The 21,325-nt window shown below is 40.1% G+C and overlaps 1 protein-coding gene across 4 annotated transcripts in view; it reads right to left on the bottom strand.

Moving 5' to 3' along the window:
* The window catches only part of LOC120455872 (inactive dipeptidyl peptidase 10), an 85,643-nt gene that overhangs the window by 6,336 nt on the left and 57,982 nt on the right, over nucleotides 1-21,325 (bottom strand). For 3 of the 4 annotated variants that reach the window (XM_039642348.1, XM_039642350.1, XM_039642349.2), the window contains one exon: nucleotides 52-265. In XM_039642348.1, coding sequence (XP_039498282.1) covers nucleotides 52-265 — 214 coding nt within the window. Of the gene's footprint in view, nucleotides 1-51; nucleotides 266-7,219; nucleotides 7,347-10,580; nucleotides 10,763-21,325 lie in introns of those variants that run through there. The other variant, XM_039642347.2, reaches the window with a different exon arrangement.

The raw sequence follows: 21,325 nt of genomic DNA on the forward strand, positions 1-21,325 counted from the left end.
AAAGGACTTTCATTGGAAAGGCACTTGCATTTCGGGACTGGCAGGACTCACCATTGCTCCAGGTGCCGTTGAAGGGCTTCCACTGGAGGCTTCTGCCCAGGATGTCGCTGGGCAGCATGCGGCGTCCACGGATCCGCAGACCCTCATCCTCCGGCGACAGCAGGAAGATCGAGAAGATGATCAGGCTGAAGACGGCGGCGATGACCAGCAGGGCGATGAAGATGCCGCGCCAGTTGCGGCGCTCCGGAGAAATGGCCACCAGTTCCTGGAAGAGTGTCAAGTGTAGTCAGGTTAAGGTAGTGTCTTTATATTACATTCTTATAATATATATCCAACAATCAGTAACAGAAATGGAGACTTGCAAATACTTGCTTTTCACTGCCTATTCATTCGCATTTAGTATCTCCCAATTTCCCCATTTCCTTTTAATTGGTTAATTGCTTGAGACTGCGCCCAGTTTTCGATTTAATTAAGCAAATGGCATAACAACGAAAGTTGGTCATAGATTAAGTGGGCAAGGTTTTGCTGATTATTCATTCATTTTCAAATATTCAAAAGTATATCTTATTTTGATGCATTGCACGCCCTTTTCTTACTTCCACTCCCAATTCCCAAAGTGACCATGCGATAGTTCCAAACTCTTTTAATGCATTTTGCATGTGTGGCCCAAAGGGGCGCCCCCTTTTTTTGCCACGCCCCCAGTTGATTTCCTCTTAGCCAGGACTCGGATTTCTTGGCGCAGGACTCGGAGCTGTGCATTTGGACATGGTTTAGATTCTGGTGGTGGTTGTGGTTGCTCTACCCATTTCATTTTCATTTTCGTTTTCATTTTCATTTTGAGTTCCATTTTCCCTTTCGCAGTAGCAGTCGCATTTTGCAAATTCGATTCCGGCCTTAGTCCCCAAAGTGGCTTACACTCGCAATCAATGGCACTGCTTGTGCTGAAATTGAATTAAAAATTCAAATGCACTTGGCTGTGGAAATGTGGAAATGCGGAAATGTGGAAATGGGAATGCTGTATGGTAAGTGGCAAATGGCAAATGACGAATGGCAAATGGCGAATGGCATGTGGTAAATGAAAACAGAAAAGGGGATTTCCCGGCTGGCAAGTGCTAATTGAAATTAGTTGCCAAGGAAATTAGTTAGGTTTGCCAAGGAGAAAGTTTGCCCAATTCCAGAGATCGCTGCACTTTCATGTTTTGTTGTCGTGGGCTGTTAAGTCCACTTTATATCCTGGGAAAGTGCCGTCTGAAGTTTTCTCCGCTGACGAGCGTCATCAAAAAGTTTCAAGCTGCGTGATTTCCGTATAGTTTTAATAGGAGGTCATAAAATCAGTCAGCCTTAACTCAATTTCCCTTGTTTCACAACTTTACGACATTCATTTTTGATAAAAAAAAAAAAATAAAAAATAATGCTTCAATTAAATGCATTTTGGTTTATTTTCAGAAAAACTTTTAATGATGCGGCAGCATTTAAAGTTCATTTGCTATGCATAAATCAAGGCTGGTAATTATTAAATAATTTATTATTTCTACAGAGACAATATACAACAAAACCTATTTAATTCTACATTAAATTATAGATGATTTAATTACATTTCCGCCAGCAGATAATAAACACAATGCACTTGATCAAGCTTTTTAGCAAATCAAAAGCCAATTTTCAATCAAGGGATGTTGCCATGGGCTGAATTTAAATTTACATGTGTAGAAGTTTTTCCGGAAGCACGAACAGTTTAAGCGTGACATAAACTGGCAAATTAATTACGGAAAACTCGGAAAACAGGATGCGGAAAGAGAAAGCTCGGGAAAACAGCAGCCAAAAGTTTCCGAACAATTTATGGCCACAAAAAGGGAGAGACAATAGCAAATTGTCTGCCATTTGACGGCGGCCAATTGTCCTTTGTCCTGCGGCCCATTTCATTGCCACTGCCATGTGGTCGTTGGTTCGTTGATGTGCCTTCATTAGCTATTAATGCCAGCCGGGCCGTAAAAAGGTGTGACAATTGTACTGTGTGCCAACAGTAGGAACAGTAGGTGTGGACCGAAAATGAAAGGACCTCTCAATGGCACTCGACTGGGATACATGCATTGCCTTAAACGTTTTCAGGTTGTGCCCAACGCATTGAAGTGCAACTCTAGCTTTTCGATGTGCAATCAAAGTTGATACCTTATACAAGTACAAGAGCAAGTCATGCAAAAATCAAAATCAAATCACCCCATACGGGTAATTTCAATAGGATTTCTGATTTATTAGCATTATTAGCCTGAATGTGAATTGGGCTTCTTAAATGGTGGTGCTAATATACCCGATGCCCGAGGCCACGACACACGGGGCGTATACGTGACAAAGAGTGCGCATAATTTATGCGCAACTGACTGAAGTTGTTGCCGGCTGGCATTGTTGCTTTTGCTTTTGCTCTTGGGCTTGGTTTGGCTGTTTCTGTGGCCCATTGTCGTCACATCGACTCCTTGTTGTTGGTCCTTGGGCAGGACGCCAAATGCAGGCGCATTGTGAGCGCGTTCACAGCTCATTAAATGCCCATTGGAGGAAGGTGCGGGAACTGCGACTGAAACTGGGACTGAAACTGGGACTGAAACCGCCTCATCCGCTGTATTATCGATTCAAGAGCTGCATTTGCATTTCGTATTCCGGATGTAGGATGTCGGATTCCGATTCCGATTGCGATGGCGATGGCGATGGCGATTCCCTGTGCCCGGATTCAGGCTGCGGCTTTGCGTACTTTGCCGTAATTTTCTGTGATTACATTTCCACTTGTTTTTCAATTGTTCGATGCAACGAGAAAGTGCATTGAAATACCCGTGAAAATCGCAATTAGTTTCTTATATTAAATAGTGCTGTTTAAGGCAACACATTAATTGTATTTCGCCTAGAGCGTTTTTGATGCGACTTTAACTATCAGTTGCCCAATTGCATTAAAGGATTTTTTTGCCTTTGTGCTGGTGGAATAAAAAGGAAGAAAGAGAAACCTTTTGCCGATTTCAATGGACTTTGTTTGTTTCTTGCTTGTTTTTTTTCCTGCTCCATTAAACTGCAACCAAAGCCGACAGCTGACAAAGCCATGCTCGGATCGGATGGGTTGGTTTCTCCGAGTTTCTCTCAGTTTCTGTGAGTTTCTGTGGGTTTCTGTGGGCCGAACTGGGTTAGGATGCATCTTTTATGGGCTGCCACTCTGGAGAAGATGCCACTGACAAGTGCATATGCTTGAGCTGGGGATACTTTGTTATTGTTGATTTTACCTCCACGTTGCCGTGAGGGGGTGTGTCTATGTGAATGTCTGTGTGTGTGTGTTTCTGTGTTTGTATTTGTATTTGTGTTTGCCATTGCGGTCGGACCACAAAGGATTGGATTCCACGTATCCGTGTCCGTATGCCGTATCCTGGCTGGCCATGATTGCATTTTCCGACCTGGCCTGCAGTTGATGACTCACTCGCAGGATTTATCCAAAAGCTGCCCGTCCAAAAACAAAAAATAAAGAAAATATTTAACCCGCATCCTGCTCTAAACATTTTACTTTCCTGCAACAAATAATGACCTAGCACAAAGGTTGTTCGAATAACAAACAGAAAAAGTGCTAGAAAGATAATGATGTGGCGAAAGAAATAAACGCCAATGCAATCAATAAAGCGAGGAAATAGATAAAGTAGAATATTTCCACATGAATGCCAAAAAAACAACAATGAAGTTGATGCAATAATAATATTAGTAGAACAACCATTTTAAAATGGTGATAAAATTGCTGAAAAGTATCGCATATTTAATGGGGAATAAATCAACTTATTTAACATTTCAATAGGAAGTGTTCAGCTCTTTTAAGTACGCAATAAAGTACGTAATCGAGATGAGATTGTGTAAATGTTTAAGTGCAACTATTATGGAACTTTTTAGTGTTGCATAAAAGGGGTTTATGTCCTTGGTCAAAAATTCATGTGTTCTCACACATTGTGTCGGTTTTTGCAGCTGCATTCAATGGCCCACCATAAACATTCTCCACTGAACCCACAAAAAACCCGACGAAAGGGCAGGAATTTCAGAATTTCTGAATTTCTGCATTTTCGGCGAAGGGGGAGGGGAACTTTGAATGCTCTTACTGCACGTCGTCAAGTGCTTAATTGGATTTCCGGAGGCTGGCCGAAAAACAATGACGTATATGTGGTACATATATGTATGTGGCATGAGGCGACAATTGTGATTGCTCCATTTTCGAAGGCAGCTGCTGCACGACGACGATACGATTCGTGGCCACCAGTCCAGGAATCAAATTATGAACTCTTCTGCGAAACAATGTTAAAAAGTGGGCGGAACCCTGAAAAGTATGCTATGCTTTGGTACCCTAGTGATTGCAGTTAAAGAACTTGATTGAAATTTGTTTTCTTTTTGTTTGCAATACAGCATTGTTAGCATTAAAACTTAGAGCTTCTTAAAATACGATCAAGTCCATGGCTACCAGCAAAGTCTTCCACGTAACAAAGGATACTTTCCAGGACTTAAGCCCCGCAGCTATACAAAAGCTTGGCAAATTTGTAAGCTCATAAGTAAGCTCATAACTTCCCTCACACAAATGATTAGAGTTTTTGTACTTGGCATTAGCATTGGCTTCAGCCACGATGAATTAACTACCTTTTTCTGTTGGCTTTTACTTGAAAGCAGCCTGAAATACTTATCTGTATATTTACCTCAAAATGCATAGTATCCTGCCGGGCAATGTGTTTCCTTCAAGGCCGAAATGTTCGCACTCAATCTTAATACTAATCGACTTTCAAGGCGGGCAAGCAACACCAACACCAACACCAACACCAATACCAACGAATAATCTAATGAATCCTTGAGTCCTTGAACCGGCGTGTTGATCCATACTTTTCGGCTGTCAGCGCTCAACTAACTGTCGGCTTTTAATTAGAAATTGCACAGAAAAAAGTTATAGCCCTGGGCCGAAGAGGAGCAAGAATAGGCGCAAATATTACGCAAACCAGTAGATATAGAAAACGCGGTGGGCCGATGGGTAAATGGGTAAATGGTGTGAATAAAGACTGAAATACTGGGAGGCATTCCAAAATGGGTCTCCTGAGGACCGGTGGAAAAAAATCATTTGCCACATTGAAGGCACAAGCGGAGAAAGTCGTTAGGTTGCACAGAAAAAATGAAATTCAAATTTAAATTCAAACAATAGTATTTAAAGAAATTAGATTGATTTTAAATGTACTTACAGCCTTTTGGATTTAGAGGTTTAAGAAACTTTCTTGTTCTAGATTAACTCATAAGCATGACACAATTAATATACATTTTTATTAATTCATTTTAAATAATTCTTTTCTGTGCATTGGTATAATGTAGAAAGTGAAATAGGGAGTGATAGAGAAAGGTACACAAAGTTTTACTGCCCACACACACAGCGGCACACACATGAAGCGAAAACTTATGTCATTATGATGGACTTTTGGTCCTTTTGGCCCATTTGTACGTTGACCATTGCCACCCATTCGTCGTGGCCCACATTTTCACATTTCCCACATTTTCCGCATTTCCCTCATGCGTGGCTGACAATTATTAATGAAAGGGTAAAAACTCTACCCATTCAAAGCAGAAGAGCACAGAGCTTATCCTTATCGCCACTTTTGCCCGGCATGCAAAATTTATTGTCTACTTTTATTTATTGATCCAAGTTTGCCCCGCCTTTCGCTTCGGCCATCGCCAGCGTCTTATCGTGGCCACAAATTGCAGCAAAACTTCATGGGAAAAGTTGGGAAATTCCTTGGGTTGTCGAAGACACACATATGTTACAATAGGTATCGAAGTTTGGGGATAAGAGCAGACTTGCTTTAGCCAGCATAGAATAAACCATTTATTTGTTAAAATAATACATCACTCATTTACTCATTAAGTTACCATTTAAATCCCTTTCGATTGCAGCAAAGCCAAAGAGTTTTGTTCAAATTTTCACAACCCAGTCACATTTCACAAATGAGGATAATTAAAAGCGAATCTGGGGAAGTGCGGCTTAACCCGCTGAGCCCCTTAACCCGCTGAGCCCCTTAACCCTCTGCACAACCCGTAATCAGCTACTGGAAAACTTTTTCCCCCATTTGTCGCCAGCCGAAAAGTTTGTCAGCTTAAAACGAGTTTAACAACTGTAGAATGGGTAAAAAAGTGAATCAGTGGCACAAATTTAATTTGGCAAGCCCTTAAAATTTTATTTTGATTTTATTTTGTGTTATTAATTTATATCCGCTACTTCCGACTCAAGAAAAATAAAGAACAAACAAAAAACAAAAATGAGGTAATAAAGAACAGGACCGCTTATTTATGGCCGAAGATTTGCCGGGAAATGCTGGAAGGCGGGTGGAAAAGCAGTGAAAATCGAGGAAGCGGCTGCTTTTGATGGCATTGCCGCAGGTCTACCGATATGGCAATCGATATGGCAAATCGAGTTTGTGTTTTATTTATGGCCAGGACCCGAAATAATGAAATGCCAATCGAAAGTGGCCTGGAAAGTGGCACTCCCCACTCAATTACCCGCTCTTAAGCTGAAGTGTATAATTCGGAAATTTATAAACTGTGAAATCTGGCCCATGTTGTTTTATTTATGAATCCTGGCAAGAAAAGGGATCAAGGACAAAGGACTCCCATCTGCGGCGCGTCTGAAAGCAATTAAATGAGCGTTGGCAAAAATGGAGCCACTTAATCCCATCCACTCGTGCCTAGAACCTAGACTACATTTTCCACTGCCCTCGAAGACGAAAACGAAAACGACGACGAAGACAAAGACTAAGGCATTTGCATACTTAATTAACTTGGCCAAAATATTCCAGTGCCCTGAAAAGACACTGTTGTCGAATGTGGCCGAAAAGAAAAAATGGCCGAAATGTCGGCGACAAATTGGTTTTGACTTTCAGATATGCCTACCTTAAATAAGCATAACTGGCATTTAGACACATCAAATGCTGATTATGCATTATAATTTAGCCGTCAAATTAAAAATCAATCCATCTAATTGGCATTTGTCACTTTCAAAAGCACTAAGAGTGATTTAATTGTTCTGCTCAGCATTCCATTTGAATACCAACACATGTCTTTTGAGTAATTAAGCTATAAATATGACACAATTAATCGAGTTATGTGGCCAGAAATGCATTACTTTCCAACCGCAAATTAATGCAAATTGGCTGAACTTTGTGGGGCCAACAGATCCTTTTCTCACCTCGTCCTTGGGCACCAGAGTCACCTTCTTGATGGTCGGCGCACTGTTGTTAACCACGACCGTTTCCCGTTTCAGCGATGGTCGTTTTAGGGCCGAGTGCGGCTTTTGTATCTCCACCATGATAAAGCTGTTGCCGATTATTTTCACACGGGGTACGCATCCGTCAAGAAATTAGATGAGATGAGATGAGATCAAATGAAATGAGATGAGATGATGCCATGCGATGCGATGCGATGCGATGAGATAAGATGAGATGGCTTATTAGTTTGCAGGCGGAAAGTTGCTGAGCCCTCTGAGAACCGGCCAAACTGTTGCCACTTTTGGGAGAACGGAAAAAAAAAGGCTGCTGCTCTTGCTGCCTTCGCTGTTACCAAGTCAAATGGCTCATTAATCAAATAAAAATGGCCATTATAGCGTGCATTAGGTATACACATGGAAAAAATATGCCGCAAAATATAATATAAATAATAATATTTGAAATGTACAAAAAAGAAAAGTGCAAAATAATAAATATATTCTTTTAATACACATATACACTTTTTTTTAATAGATTGCATGTGTTTCACTTTTACCTAACGTTGCTTACAAATTATTTATTGGAGATTTGTTGGAGATATTCACAGACTTTTGGAAAACCTAATATATTGAGGCACCCCTACAGGTGGTTTTGTAATCATGTTTTTATTTCAGTGTCTCGTCGGCCGGATTTTCGTGCTTTGACTTTTGGACTCACATACGCCATGTTGTGCGTTGGGCATTATCTAAATTAGAGATGTGCGTCGTAAAGATTTTCCCGCCCCATTTTGCACCACGATTTTTCCCGCCTAATGCCGTTCTTAGTGTGTGTGTGTGCGTGTGTGTGTGCGTCCTTTAATGAGCTGTTTATGCAATCATCAGGCTCCGAAACCTTGGCGGCTTTTTGGGCAATAAATTCTGGCGGCCCTTTCAAAGCGCCCTAAATTTGCATAATCGCGGCGATGTCAAGCGACTTAACCTGAACGCGTCCGCATAATGCGACCGACGTCATAATGATTATAATGATTATAATGATGTGCTATCCCGTAACTTTAAGCTGTTGATTCAATTTGCCGGCACTGTTCGCTGCCAGATAAACGACTTAGTCGCAGAACGCCAAAAAAAAGGAGGAAAAAAAAAGAACGCCAAAGATTTCAATTGAATCCCGGATGTGGTACGGATGGCACATGTGAGGAGCGGGAGGGAAATCTTTGCAGAAAGTATTAGCATAATACTGAGAAAACTGAGAAAGCTGAGAAAACTGGCAAAACTGAGAAAGCTGGCAAAACTGAGAAAACTGGCCAAACTGGAAACTTCAACAGCGCCAGTTGTTTGGAAGAGATGGAGGAGCAAGAAAATGGAGGGAAAACTTTTCGAAAAACTTGGCACACATTTGCAATTTGCATATTGTTGGCCAATGGAAAGGCGGTCAAGTGGGCAGGAGTCTATGCAAATGTTTGTGACGTGGCGACGTACAACACTGCGTATGATTGATGTGGCCGGTCAGTTGCTTACATAGGTTTTGCAGCCGCTTTGCTTCGCCTTCTCTCGCATTTTTTCGGGCAATCAATTTGGTTTCTGTGGCTCTCAATTTTAAACCCCTTCTCGTTTCGATGGCCTTGAACAATCTTGTTGAATTTTCGCCAGCTTACTTTTCGCACAGATATGTGTGTGTGTGTGTGTGGAAAAGCAGGAAACTATTTTGGCCATAAGGGGCGGCGCCATATTCTTAGTAAGCCAAAGTCGGAAAGTTTCCGCTTGTAAAATGAGGAAATTTTATTTTGGCCAGTGCTCGTCAGCGGAAGTTGCTAAAGGTTAAATTCTTGCCAGCGAGAACTCAAATATTTCGCAATTATTTCAACTAGCTTTGTATTAAATTCTGCGAATAATTTAAGAAAGCAAACAAGGAAGTGTTATATTTAAGCAAATTAAGGTATACACTTTTTACTCCAATCGTGTGCCATTTTTGCCAGCTTCAGCAGAATATTCCATAAGAAAACACGACGTACATGACATGCTAAAGATGTCGTCGTCGTGCAAAAGTGGAAAAGTGCATTGTGAAATTGAGATAATAGTCCGAACCTCGTATTATCCTTAAGCCCAGCTGTCTGTCTGTCGTATCAGTGGCCAATCTCGGGTGCTCCGCACTAACCGAAGCACTGGCATATATCAATGCCAAACACACACACCAACACACCTACATGCACACACCACACAAACACACACACAGGCAGGATCTGAAGCTGTGTGCAAACAGTGAACATGGCCAAAAGGAGCACAGCCAGCGGGCCAAGATGGGAAAGGCAAAAAAAAAAAAAAAGGCGGCAAAGGCAGCAAAATATACAGCCCTCGGCTTTAGGTTGCGAAAACTTTTTGTCTTCTTCTGTGGGCCAAGATGGAACGCATAAATAGGACGGCCAATGTGGCTGGTATATATCGTAGTGTGCCATTATGCCATAGGTACACCATAGTCTAGTTTAGTTTAGCAGCAAACGGGGCATGCATTCTAAACAGCTGCCGCAGCTGCTGCAGTCTGACGATATGAGCACGGACTTTGACACACTTTGCCCCGTTTGTCAGCTGTTTGTTTGCATTCCGCTCGCCATTCAGCAGGAAATTAAAAATGTCCTCATGGATTTATGTGCCTGGCACGCACACATGCTTAGCTGCACTGCAAAACAATGCTGCCTTATTTGTTTATAATTAGTTTCAACTACACTTAAAAGTATATTCTCCATATTGGTTACATTGATTTACCAAATAAGCATTTTAATGGTATTCAAAATAATAATTGGTTGGGTAATTAATTAGAAAATTGGAAAATTACTATTAAATTGTGTGCTTTCCTTCATGAAATGGATTTTTATTTTATATGGCTCTTAGTATATCTACAAGCATCATTTTTGGTTTGAAACAAATAGGTCATTATTCCAAATCTTGAGCTTAAAAATAAGAATTGGTTAGCTTGAATTCGTATCTTTTTAAAAAGTAATTATAAGAAAGCATTCACATTTTAAATATATATTAAGAAGAATTTACGACTGAACTTGAATTTTTCTTCAGTGAACTTTTTAATGGTTATTTATGTGTTGTTTTAGTTCTTTCTTCTTTCTCCTCCGTGTAGATTGTTTTGCTTTCATTGAGTAAGTAAAACAGAGCAGGATAATTTGAAGGAGGGGTTAAATGGCGTAACCAACACACATGCAATAACACACACACACTCGCACACACACACACACCACACGCAGCAGCAGCACCGAGAGCAACAACAACAACAACAACAACAACAGCTGTTCTATATATTTTTCTGTGTTATTTTTGGAGCAACTTTCCCCGCTTTTCCCACCTTTAATGGATGATTTCTTGTCACAATATATTCGGTCTTGTTCTTCAAGTTGATTACATTTTCCTGGGCTACACTGAGCGAAATAATTGCAAGCGAGTATCAAAATAATAATAGAGAGAGTCGAAGTCGTAGTCTAAGTCGGAGAGAGTGAGAGTGAGAGGGACGAACGCGACAGAGCGAACGCTTCCGTACGGAAGTCAAACGACGACTGAAAGTGAAAATGAAACTGAATGCCAAAAACTCAATGGCGGAGCGAAACAAACGGTAAATTCCGTCCGCCATCTCTCTGCTGCGTCTGCGTGTGTGTGTCCGTCCGCTGTGCATGTGTGTGTGTGTGTGTGCATGCGTGTGTGTGTGAGGTGAAGGAGTTCGCTGTGTCGGTGTGTTCAGTGTGCACTGGTGTGCGTAAATGGGGCCGGGTGTTTTTATTGTTTACGCTTTACCAACACACACAGCACGCTCACACACACACACTCCTGTGGATTTTGGGCGCCAAAAGATAATGGCCCCGAAAACAGCTGATCGAAAGAATAGAGCTTTTATTGTCCTGGCTGAGCTTTTTGAGCAAAAGTAGTTAGCTTTTCAAAACTGAGTTCAGATAAGTGATTTCTTCAAATCAATGTGTTTCTTCATATTTTTTCTAGAGATCTGTACATATAGTTTTGTTTATCTATATTTTGTTATACGTATTAGACTTTAAAAACAGTTTTGGCTATAGACAAATTTGCAGAAATTAAATTTATAACCAGTAAAGTTTTCCGAATTTCGTTAAAATTACTTAAAATTAACCCTACGAAAAACTAGTTTAATTTCAAACTCTCACATACATATTCGATTTCATAAAAAATAGTTCCTTTAAAACTGTTTATGACTTACCTTTCCTTGCTAATGCTAATATCGTTTTATTATTTGAAAATTAACAACTTGAAAGCCAAAGGATTGAAAACAACTTAAAAGCTCCTGAAACTCAGAATTGACTTCCAGAGAAGGCGTTTTTGCACGACTTTAGAGCTTTAAAAGTCAAAAAAGTTCCGCAAATAATCCCTGTTCTTTCGAAAGCTTTGAAAAGTCGCAAAAGTCCTGCAAATAATCTAGGCTCTTTGGAAAGCTATTTAAGCCCTCTACTGATAAAGTTTCTCCACACCAAAGCTCCTGAAATCCATCTTCCACTCGGGAACTTTTCATAAATCGTGGACCTTAAGCCACACAATGCTCGAGTCAGCTTTTAACTGTCTTTTTGGCATTGTCCTGCTGGTTTTTTGAATATTACTCGAAAAAAGTTTTGACCGCAAAGAAATTAATGCTGTGAGGCCAAGAGGATTGCGAATGCGGATGTCCTTACGGTTTGAGGCTAAATTGCTTACGAGGCGCCTGCTGACTTGAGTATTTCACAATTCACCGCATATGTCAAATGCAGGACTCGCAAAACCGCACAGAAACCGCAAGGACATTCCGCTGACTGGGAAATGTGTGTACACCTTACGTATGTGTGTGCGTGAGTGTGTGGGAGTGTGTTGAGGGGCGGCTTCAGAATTTAGCTGGGAAAAGGGGGGGCAGTCAGGCATGATGTAAAGCCATCCCGAACACATAAACCAATCCAATTCGAGCTCACCTCAATCGACTGTCAGTCCCAGGAACTCGATTAACATTTATTCTCCTTTTTGTACGTCTATTTCTTTTTTTTTTTCTGCTGTTTTGTGCCTTGTCGCATTGGCGTGGCAATGTTGCAAAATTAATGCGATATCCAATGCGATTACAGATGTGACAACAACATGGGCAAATACCCAGTTGTGCTGTTGTGCTGTCTGAAATGGGAGCTACAACAAGTGTTACAACCACTTGAAGTTGGTTTGGCTCAAAGTTGATTTACAATAATCGCCATCGACGAGCGGAATGACAACAAATAACAGATGTAACTGCCAAGGCTGTTGGCCATAAACACCAGCGCTGCCCAACAGGGTGATGCGAACTGAAATCCATTTTTAATCTATAAAGATAAAGGTCCATAGACTGAGTGTAGCATTTTGAGGCAATGCTTTTACTATAACATTTTCTATACGCACTAGCACTGTAATCTGTTTAGCAGGAAGTAGATGTGGTATTCAGCCAAAAAGAAACACCCATTTCGACTTCTGGCGGCAGGTGTTTCTCTGCTCTGCATGTAAAACACACAAATCGAGGCGAAAACGCAAACCAGACACAAAGATGGTCGGCGTTGAAGTGGGAGATATAGGGATTCCGTTGACCAACTCTCAAGAGCATATTTATATTTATCGATGGCATCACGCACACAGCCGCCGTCACCTATGCATATATGAATGTGGATGCCAAGAGTTGTGGGTACAGTCGTGGCTTTTAAATAGGATACCAACACGAGTGCATCAAGTGTGAGTTAAAACAATAGTGCTTCAATCCGTTCTTAAATACAATTGCTCAAAATGCACATTTATTAAAGCAGATTGTGTTCGAGAGGATTTTATGTTCATTAGAAGGTATTAATTAGTTTTGGGAATTTATTTTAATAAATTGAATTAGCTACGAATATTTGAAATAGCATTACCTTTAAAATGCTTATTAAATAGAAAACAGTTACTATTGTTTTGCACACAACTGTGCTTACACCGAATCGGAAATATGGCTTGTGGTATAAAAGACGCCTCGAAGGTCCTGCAGCTGGGATAGGGGTTTATTAAAAATGTATGCCGTAAAAATTTCGGTTCATATTGTGGAAAATGCCCCTGAATATTTACACGCTTTTTCGTGCCGCCGTATTTGTAAGGGGTTGCTCTGTGTGAGTGTGTGTGTGTGTGTGGTTGTGCTCGTAAACAGGAAACGGAAATCAGCATGCAGGCGCACGCAGCAACTACAACAACAGCAAACAGTGGAAACAAGCGTGGAAAATCAACATCAGCAGTTGGATTATTGTTTTTCCGAGGCACTCACTCACATTGCCGCGGTTGCTTGTGGCCAACATGTTTAATAACCGCACGACCGCAGTGCCGCGTTTTCAGCCTCAAAACCCATTTCCCATTTGCTATTACCCATTTGCTATTGGCCATTGGCCAAAATGGCAAAGCTGGCCAAATCAACACGTGTAACTAGTGGCTGGAAGCCGTGGTGGAGTGGTGGTGGGCTTTGTTTTCCATTTTGCCCCCAGACTTGGCCAGTTAATGCTCGATGGCCATGCAAATATTGTTATGCAGATGTGGATGACTGCGATCGTATATGTTATTCATTAATATATATGCGCATGTTTGTGGATAAACAGTAAACATCAAGTTGATGAGGTCAAAATCCAGAGTGGCCAAGAAGCCAAAGATGGTTTTTAGACACTGATTGTGGGAATACATTTGTTGTTTTAAGTGTACAAATGTGAATAGCAGTTTAATTGTTATCTCTGTTGAATTTAAGTTGAACAAATTCATTTTTATGTGTATGAAATTCTTCCTTGTTTTTATTGCGAATATTTATTATTTGTTAGTAAAATTGATGGAAAACAGTTTCCGAAATATTCCGCGCAACTTTCTATATTTTTCTATTTTTTTGTGCAGTTATGCAGTTTACATAAATTATTGGTGCAATAACAAACGCTTGTTTGCGCATTTGTGGAATTAAATATTTATTTTTCGAAATTTCCATGTATAAAAAATGGGTTAAGCAAGCAGAGATATTTATTTGGCAATTTAATGGAACAATTTGAACTGCGCAGAATGGCGGCCATTTGAGCCTTAATCGTTATTCGCTTGGCTTCAGTTTTGGCCATAATCGAATGCAGCTGGCCATCAAAGAGGAATTCAATTTAAATGAGAAACTACATTTTTGCTAAAGTTTGTTGCAGCTAAAATGAAATTAATGCCACATTGGTATGCGCATAGAAAATGCGGCCAAAAGAGGCAATAAAATACGGACAACACAAACGGGGCTTAAAGGACCAAAATAAGAGAGAGGGAGGGAGATGGACATACAACAGAAGAAAGAGACAGGCAGCCAAGTTAATTTATGTTCGAGTCCTTGCTGTCCTTATGCCTCATGTTGAGCCCCAAGTTTTGGAGAGAGTGTTTTCTAAATATCATGTAAATACGAGTGCCAATACAAGCGCACCCTCACACACAAACACACACACATACAGACACACACCCAGTGACACAGTGAACACACACACACACACACACACGTTCAGTCCGCTTTGTCTTTGTGTGGGTGCGCAGAAAACTTTTGCCACCTGCGTTTTTTCATTTACATGAGTAAGTTTGCACATTAAGCGCAGGGAAAATGAAAAGAAAACCATGCCTTCCCCATTTTCCACCCCTCGCCATTTTCCTCGCAAAGTTAAAGTTAATCTCAACGAACATTTGTGCGGCACAAAAAATTAAAATTTAAAATTTCCCACTACGCAAATCCATTTCAATTTTTGTTTAATCAGCGTTAATTGCGCGTTCAATTTATAATCGAATATTTGACAGCAATTTAATTAATTACTCTGAACACAAACACACATAAATGCATAATTAAATGAAAATCGAACTTAAATTGAATTTGTATTTGTATTTGCGTTTTTATTTCTATTAAATATTAAACGGAATATCAGCACTTTTTTTTTTTGTTCAATTTCAATTCGGGTGAAATCAAATGGAATTTCTTGATGACTTAACTCAGTCAGCTGGGACAGGAAAAAAGACGAAAATGAGATGCTCTGAATTGTCTCTGGCTTTATATACACTCCAAAAAATAAACAAGGGCGTTGTATAGCAAAATTGTTTATATAGTCGCATTCTGTGTAAGTAGGAATGCATATTTCTTGGCGCACATCCTTGTTTATAGTATATATATAAATATGACATATATTTTTGAATGGCTGAGATACTTTTGAAAACGCCAACAATTTCTTCCTGTTGCCTTTAGCAGCCAGCAGAAAGTTAAGCACATCTCTTCTGCTCGCATGGCGAATGTGAAACCAAAGTTAAATAAATAAGCGGCAGTTGATTAGGCGGCATCAAGGGGCGGCTGTGCTGGTGGCGGGGGCGTGGCCATGGCAGGGGATTCCCCCCACCTGCCACCCACCACCTGAGTTGTCGAGCTCAGCATGCGTGTGGTGCCTGTGGCCGAATTTCACGTGAAGAGGCGCCTCCCCACTGCCACGCCCACCCGGGCATCTGCCTCCGGGCAACGCCTTATTAAGTTAACACAAATGCTGGTAACTGGATGACAGGGGCGTAGGAATGGGGGCTTCTGCTTGTGGCACCTGTAACATCTTGCGAGTCGCAGATGGCTGCGCACTTGAATAATAAGCATCTATTTATCGGTCTAGGCAGTTCGCAGAGCACTCCACCTCGTTTCGGCGAGATAAGACACTCATTTTGCCCTGTATCCTTGTGGTTATTATGGATGTATTGGGCATGTAACATGTACAACGAGTGCCAAAGCACTGCTCTCAGAAATAGCGCATACGACATGTTTTGCCAAACAAAATTATGCATAACTTTTTGTAAATAAAATGTGTCGAAACTATTCCTGAACTATGCATAACTCTTTGTAAATAAAATGTGTCGAAACTATTTATGAACATACAAGTTTTTCAACAAGCCCGCTAGCATTGCGTTCCATTCACTTTGCGTCGACTGTGTGTAACAAAATGTGTCAACACTGCGTATGCGTAATGAACTTTGAAACTTTGTGGCTTGGCAAAACATTAAAATTAATTTATACAAAATTTATGTCTGAGCTGGTGCAATGACATTTGTGAATGCCACGATTAAAGGATTGCCTTTAAATCCGTTTAATTTAAATAGAGCTGAATTTATTCGATAAAAAATAATAAATAATCAACTACAGATAAATTAATATTAGCTCATGGTTGTTAAAAGGTCATTATTTAACTTTAATCCATTTGTCATAACCTTTAATAAGTATCATTTGGTCGAAGTGCCTCGATGGGAAATTCATTTCGTATTCCTGGGCGTCTGCCACTGACGGGACTTTAATCTATAATTTATTATAATTTTTATTATTATTATTGTACTTGTAATTGTTGTTGCTGTTGTTGGGTCCTTGGCAGCTTAACGTGAATTTAATTTGCCATCTCCCGACGAATTTTCCGATGGCATCGTTGGCAGGACGCATATTTGTTATCCTCCCGACAAATCTCTATCCTCAATTTTTCTCCCAAACAAAGCACAAAAATCGCGTGGGGAATTGTAGAAACTTTTCGCAGATTGTCGAGTGCCACTAATTGTCTATAACCGGGGGGCGTGCTATATATATATATATGTATATATGCATATAAAATCATAGATATACACACATATCCAGCACCACACATACGCTTCTCGGGGGACTTAAATGCCACATGGCGCCATTTGAATGAGGTTTTAAATGTTTGCCGACTTTGTGGCCATAAAAACGAGGAGTGGAACGTGGGCATTAGTGTTTGCTTGTGCGTCCATTACGCAGGCGATCCAAATGCGCTGCACAATTTAATTGAGTTTTCACATCTATTTTTTTCACATTCATTTTCCGCTGCATGGCTTCGGCTTTGGCTTTGGCTTTGGCTTTGGCTTTGGGCTCTTACATTTGGCATATTGGTGCCGAAAATTTCCTCAGGGAAAAGCTGCCATCCATCATTGTCTGGCATTGATTCGAAATCTGGCGAAGAAAGCAGCTTTGATAAATTGCCTTCCCTTGGAATTGGTCAAAAACCAGAACGGATTGAAAAGATTTTAAACCGGATTGCTTTAGAGCTTGTTTTGTATTCCTTAAATTTGCTTTTGAGAATTTTGCAGCTAAATGCTGTTTTTGCTATGCTTTCTTATTTGGGGGGGAAAAAAACATTGTAAATTTCAAGAGCAAAATATAAGAAATTTAAATATTCATTTTCCATTCGTAGCGTAACTTTTTAATATTGATCTTTGGCAGAAATGTTGTAAAGCGAAGAGAACACAGGTTGCAAGTTATGTGCAACAATAATATAATAATATTTTCAGAATAATTCAGAAGCCCCACATGTGAGCTGTAAATACTGCAAATGTGGTAAATATTGTATAGGGTGTTTTTTTTAGAGGTATAGAACTTTAAATTGCAATAAAACAACGATGGATTATTCGATTGACATGAATTTTATTGACATGAAAGATAATCTTGTGGCATTACATTTTAAATATGATTTCTGGCATATGACCGCCACGGCTGGCTCGGATGTAGTCCAATCTGGACGTCCAATTTGCAATGACTTTTTCCAACATTTGGCCGTATATCGGCAATAACACGGCGAATGTTGTCTTCCAAATGGTTTAGCGTTTGTGGCTTATCCGCATAGACCAATGACTTTACATAGCCCCACAAAAAGTAGTCTAGCGGTGTTAAATCACAAGATCTTGGAGGCTTATGAAAAATCGGGAACAACAGCAATCTCGTTTTGGGCCCATTCGACGAATCTACGCCTTGCTTGATGATCGTTTGGTTTCAATTCTTGCACGAGTTGGATTTTGTAAGCACGCATGACGAATTGCCAAACCAAACTGAGAATAAATCACTTGACAGCTGTTAAATCGGTCGCCATCTTGAACAGTAATGCCAACTTAAAGTTCTATACCTCTAAAAAAAACACCCGTTATAAAAGTGCAAGTTAAGTAATCGCTTGCATTACCCCTGCATTTTTCCTCTGGCGAACTCGTGAAGTTCGTTTGCTGCTGGGAAATTTAAATTGAAATGCTATTGAAACTTTGTCCCGGCGACAGTTACACACATGCACACATGAAATTCAATTAGAGTTTTCAGTACTTTCATCAGCTGTTTTTCGTGCCCCACTTCTCCCCCTTTCCCCCCGGCCATTTACTATTTGCCTTCATTTGGCTGATGAGGAGGGGGTGGGGTTGGGGGGTTGGGGGGTATTCGGGCCAGCTGGGGCGTGAAATTGTGCCAAGGCAGCTTTTGGGCCAACTAAGGTTGAGGATGTCCTTTCAAGCTTACCTGCAAAGAAACAAAACGAAGGTGGGGTATTAAACACACAAACGAACATATCTACATGGGTAGTTTGGGAAGAGAAAGGAGGAGAAAGGAGGTGAAAGTCCAGCTAAACCAAAACAAGTCCAGTCTAAGTTTGGCCATAAACACAAAAAGCCAAATTAATCATGACTCGGGCAGCCATAAAACTCAGCACAAAAGTTTCAGGCAGAAGGTGAGAGGATCTAGGGAAAATAAGTCAACATTGTTTTGCAGGCTAACTTTAAATTGCCTAACGATACGTTTTAAGGTACGTTAAAAACATTTAAATAAGCTAAATTCTTATATGCTTTAATTCCTCAAATTAAGTGATTAAACTAATAAGCTTTGAAGTCTTCTTTGGTTAATTGCTATTAGTTTTAATGCTATAACCCAGTAATCCAGTTAAAACTTCAATGAAAATTATGTAAGCCTCAAGTAAAAAGTCAAGTCTAAACTTTTTCAATTATTTATATTGCTTTTTAAATGAAGCCTCCTTATTGAAACTGCATATTGTCTGAGAGCCGCTAAACATTTCAAATAAAAATGCTGAAGTAGAAATTAACCGATTATTGGCCAACCCCTTTAAGGTTGCAGATATTATTAAAAAGAAAAAGGAAACTTGTGCAAAGTTTTTGTTTCGGTTTTCAACTTATATTATACGGGCCGAAGCCCAAATATCAAGTGGCTGCTGTCGTGTTGCTGTTTCAACTTGAGCCCAAGTAGCTGGCATTCAAAGTGAAATTATAAAATTATAAGTAAGATAGCTGAAAGTATTACGTTACATTAAAAGGAAATAATGAATAATACTAAATACTAAATAATACTAAATACATAATACTAAATAATACTAAATACTTAATACTAAATAATACTAAATACTTAATACTAAATAATACTAAATAATACCAAAAAATAAGTGCCCTCCTCTGCGCTTCTCAAAAGTCCTACATAAGCAAACCACTTTTTCGATGTTTTTAACAAAAAAAATACTAAGTGTGAGTGAGTGGTGCAGTGATTTTATGTGGCAGCAGAGGATACCAATAAAGTGATTTCGACCTACTGGAGGAAGTGCCTGAGCTAGCTATTTTCCAGGAGCTACAACCAGCTGTCAGCTCTGACGTGGAAAGAGAGGAGAGCTTGAGGAAAGGGGTGAGTACTCATAGTACTTTATTAGTACTTCATTTATAAAGTTAAATATGGGAAGCAAATATTACAAATTTGAACAAAGCAAATAATGTAATACATAAAAAAGAAAGGTCTATTTCGTGTTGTTTACATTCTTGTAACATTAAATTTGTTGAGTGTGAGTAGGCTGGCAAAACATGCCACTCTTGCAGTTCTCTGGTCGGGATGATACGGCTGCCCTGGCGGCTGAATCCCAAAAGGCACTTAGGCCACATGATGAGCTGGCTGACAGGTCAGAGAGCCGGAGAAACGGAACGGAACGGGGCACGAAGAACCGAGAACCTAGAAACGAGAACCAAGAACCAAGAACTGAGAACCGGAGAGCGAGGTCTCAAGTGAATGGCGTTGATGGGCCACGACCTTGCATTTGGTCATGGCGCTCTCGTCTGTCCTGTCAGCCAGCCCATCAGTTCACCAGTTCACCAGTCCACCAGTCCACCAGTCCACCAGTCCACCACCCACTCAGTCAGCCAGCACCCACCCACCAGCATTACCACCAGGACACCCAGATGGGACAGATTCCACCGCCCACATTCAGCCTTCGCCTTCCATGTCCTGTTGACAGTTGCACTAATTGCAAAATGCTGTTGTTTGTTCTGCTGCCATTGTCTGTGGCATACTTTTAGGCAATTTGCATATTTCGTTAAGCAGCAGGAGCGACAGGATGCAGGACCCTCCCGCTGCATCTGCAGATGTCCTGCTGCGTCCTGCTGCATCCTGCCTCCCAGCTGAACTCCTTCGCTTTCGCTTTCCTCCGCATTTCGGTGGCCGGGTAATTTTATATTTCCGTGCGACACACTCTAATTGATAACGAAGGCTTCCATTTCGCTAATTGACACCATGATCAATTGGCCAGAAATCGAAGTTGATCCGGCGACTGCATTTCATTAGCAATTTAAAAACATAAAATTTAGATAAATACTTTGGAGATGCAATAGCAAATAGTAACAGTTGAGTGGTGTCATTTTGAAAACAATTTAGAAAAAGGTGTAGTGAAGTATTTGTGATGTCAAAGTAGGCGGTTATATTTGGTGGTTTATCTTTGAAAGATTTTCAAATGTGTAAAGAATTTTCAAGCTCGTACGTTGTGGCTTATAATTCAGTAGTTATTTCGAAAACTTTCATGATCTTTAATTAAACTAGCCTTTAGAAATTTCCTTTTCAGCTTCCGCTCCTTTTCTCTCGTCTCTCATTTCATTCTCATTTCGAATGCATTTTTCTTTTTTCCGCCTCTTTTTTATGCTTAAAAAACGTGACCCACACACACAATCGTCATTTACTTTTCTTTTTTTCCAGTCGTTCCTTTCTCTATTTTTTTCTGTCATCTGCATCTAAATTATGGCAATTGAGTGTGAGCCCCATAAATCATATACATCCTACACTTGCTTTGTATTCTTGGTTAGCTTTTGTAGAAGGTATTATCACACATATCAGATGATTCTGTTCTGTTTTAGATTTATAATCTACAAATATTATATATTTTATTACAAATATTCTCCTGCCTTTTCTTCATATAAATAATTTATTATATTTTTATAAAACAACACGCAGGAAAAGGTAACAAATAAGAATATAATAAT

This window comes from Drosophila santomea, chromosome X (assembly GCF_016746245.2).
Source record: "Drosophila santomea strain STO CAGO 1482 chromosome X, Prin_Dsan_1.1, whole genome shotgun sequence".
NCBI classification, from domain to species: Eukaryota; Metazoa; Arthropoda; class Insecta; order Diptera; family Drosophilidae; genus Drosophila; species Drosophila santomea.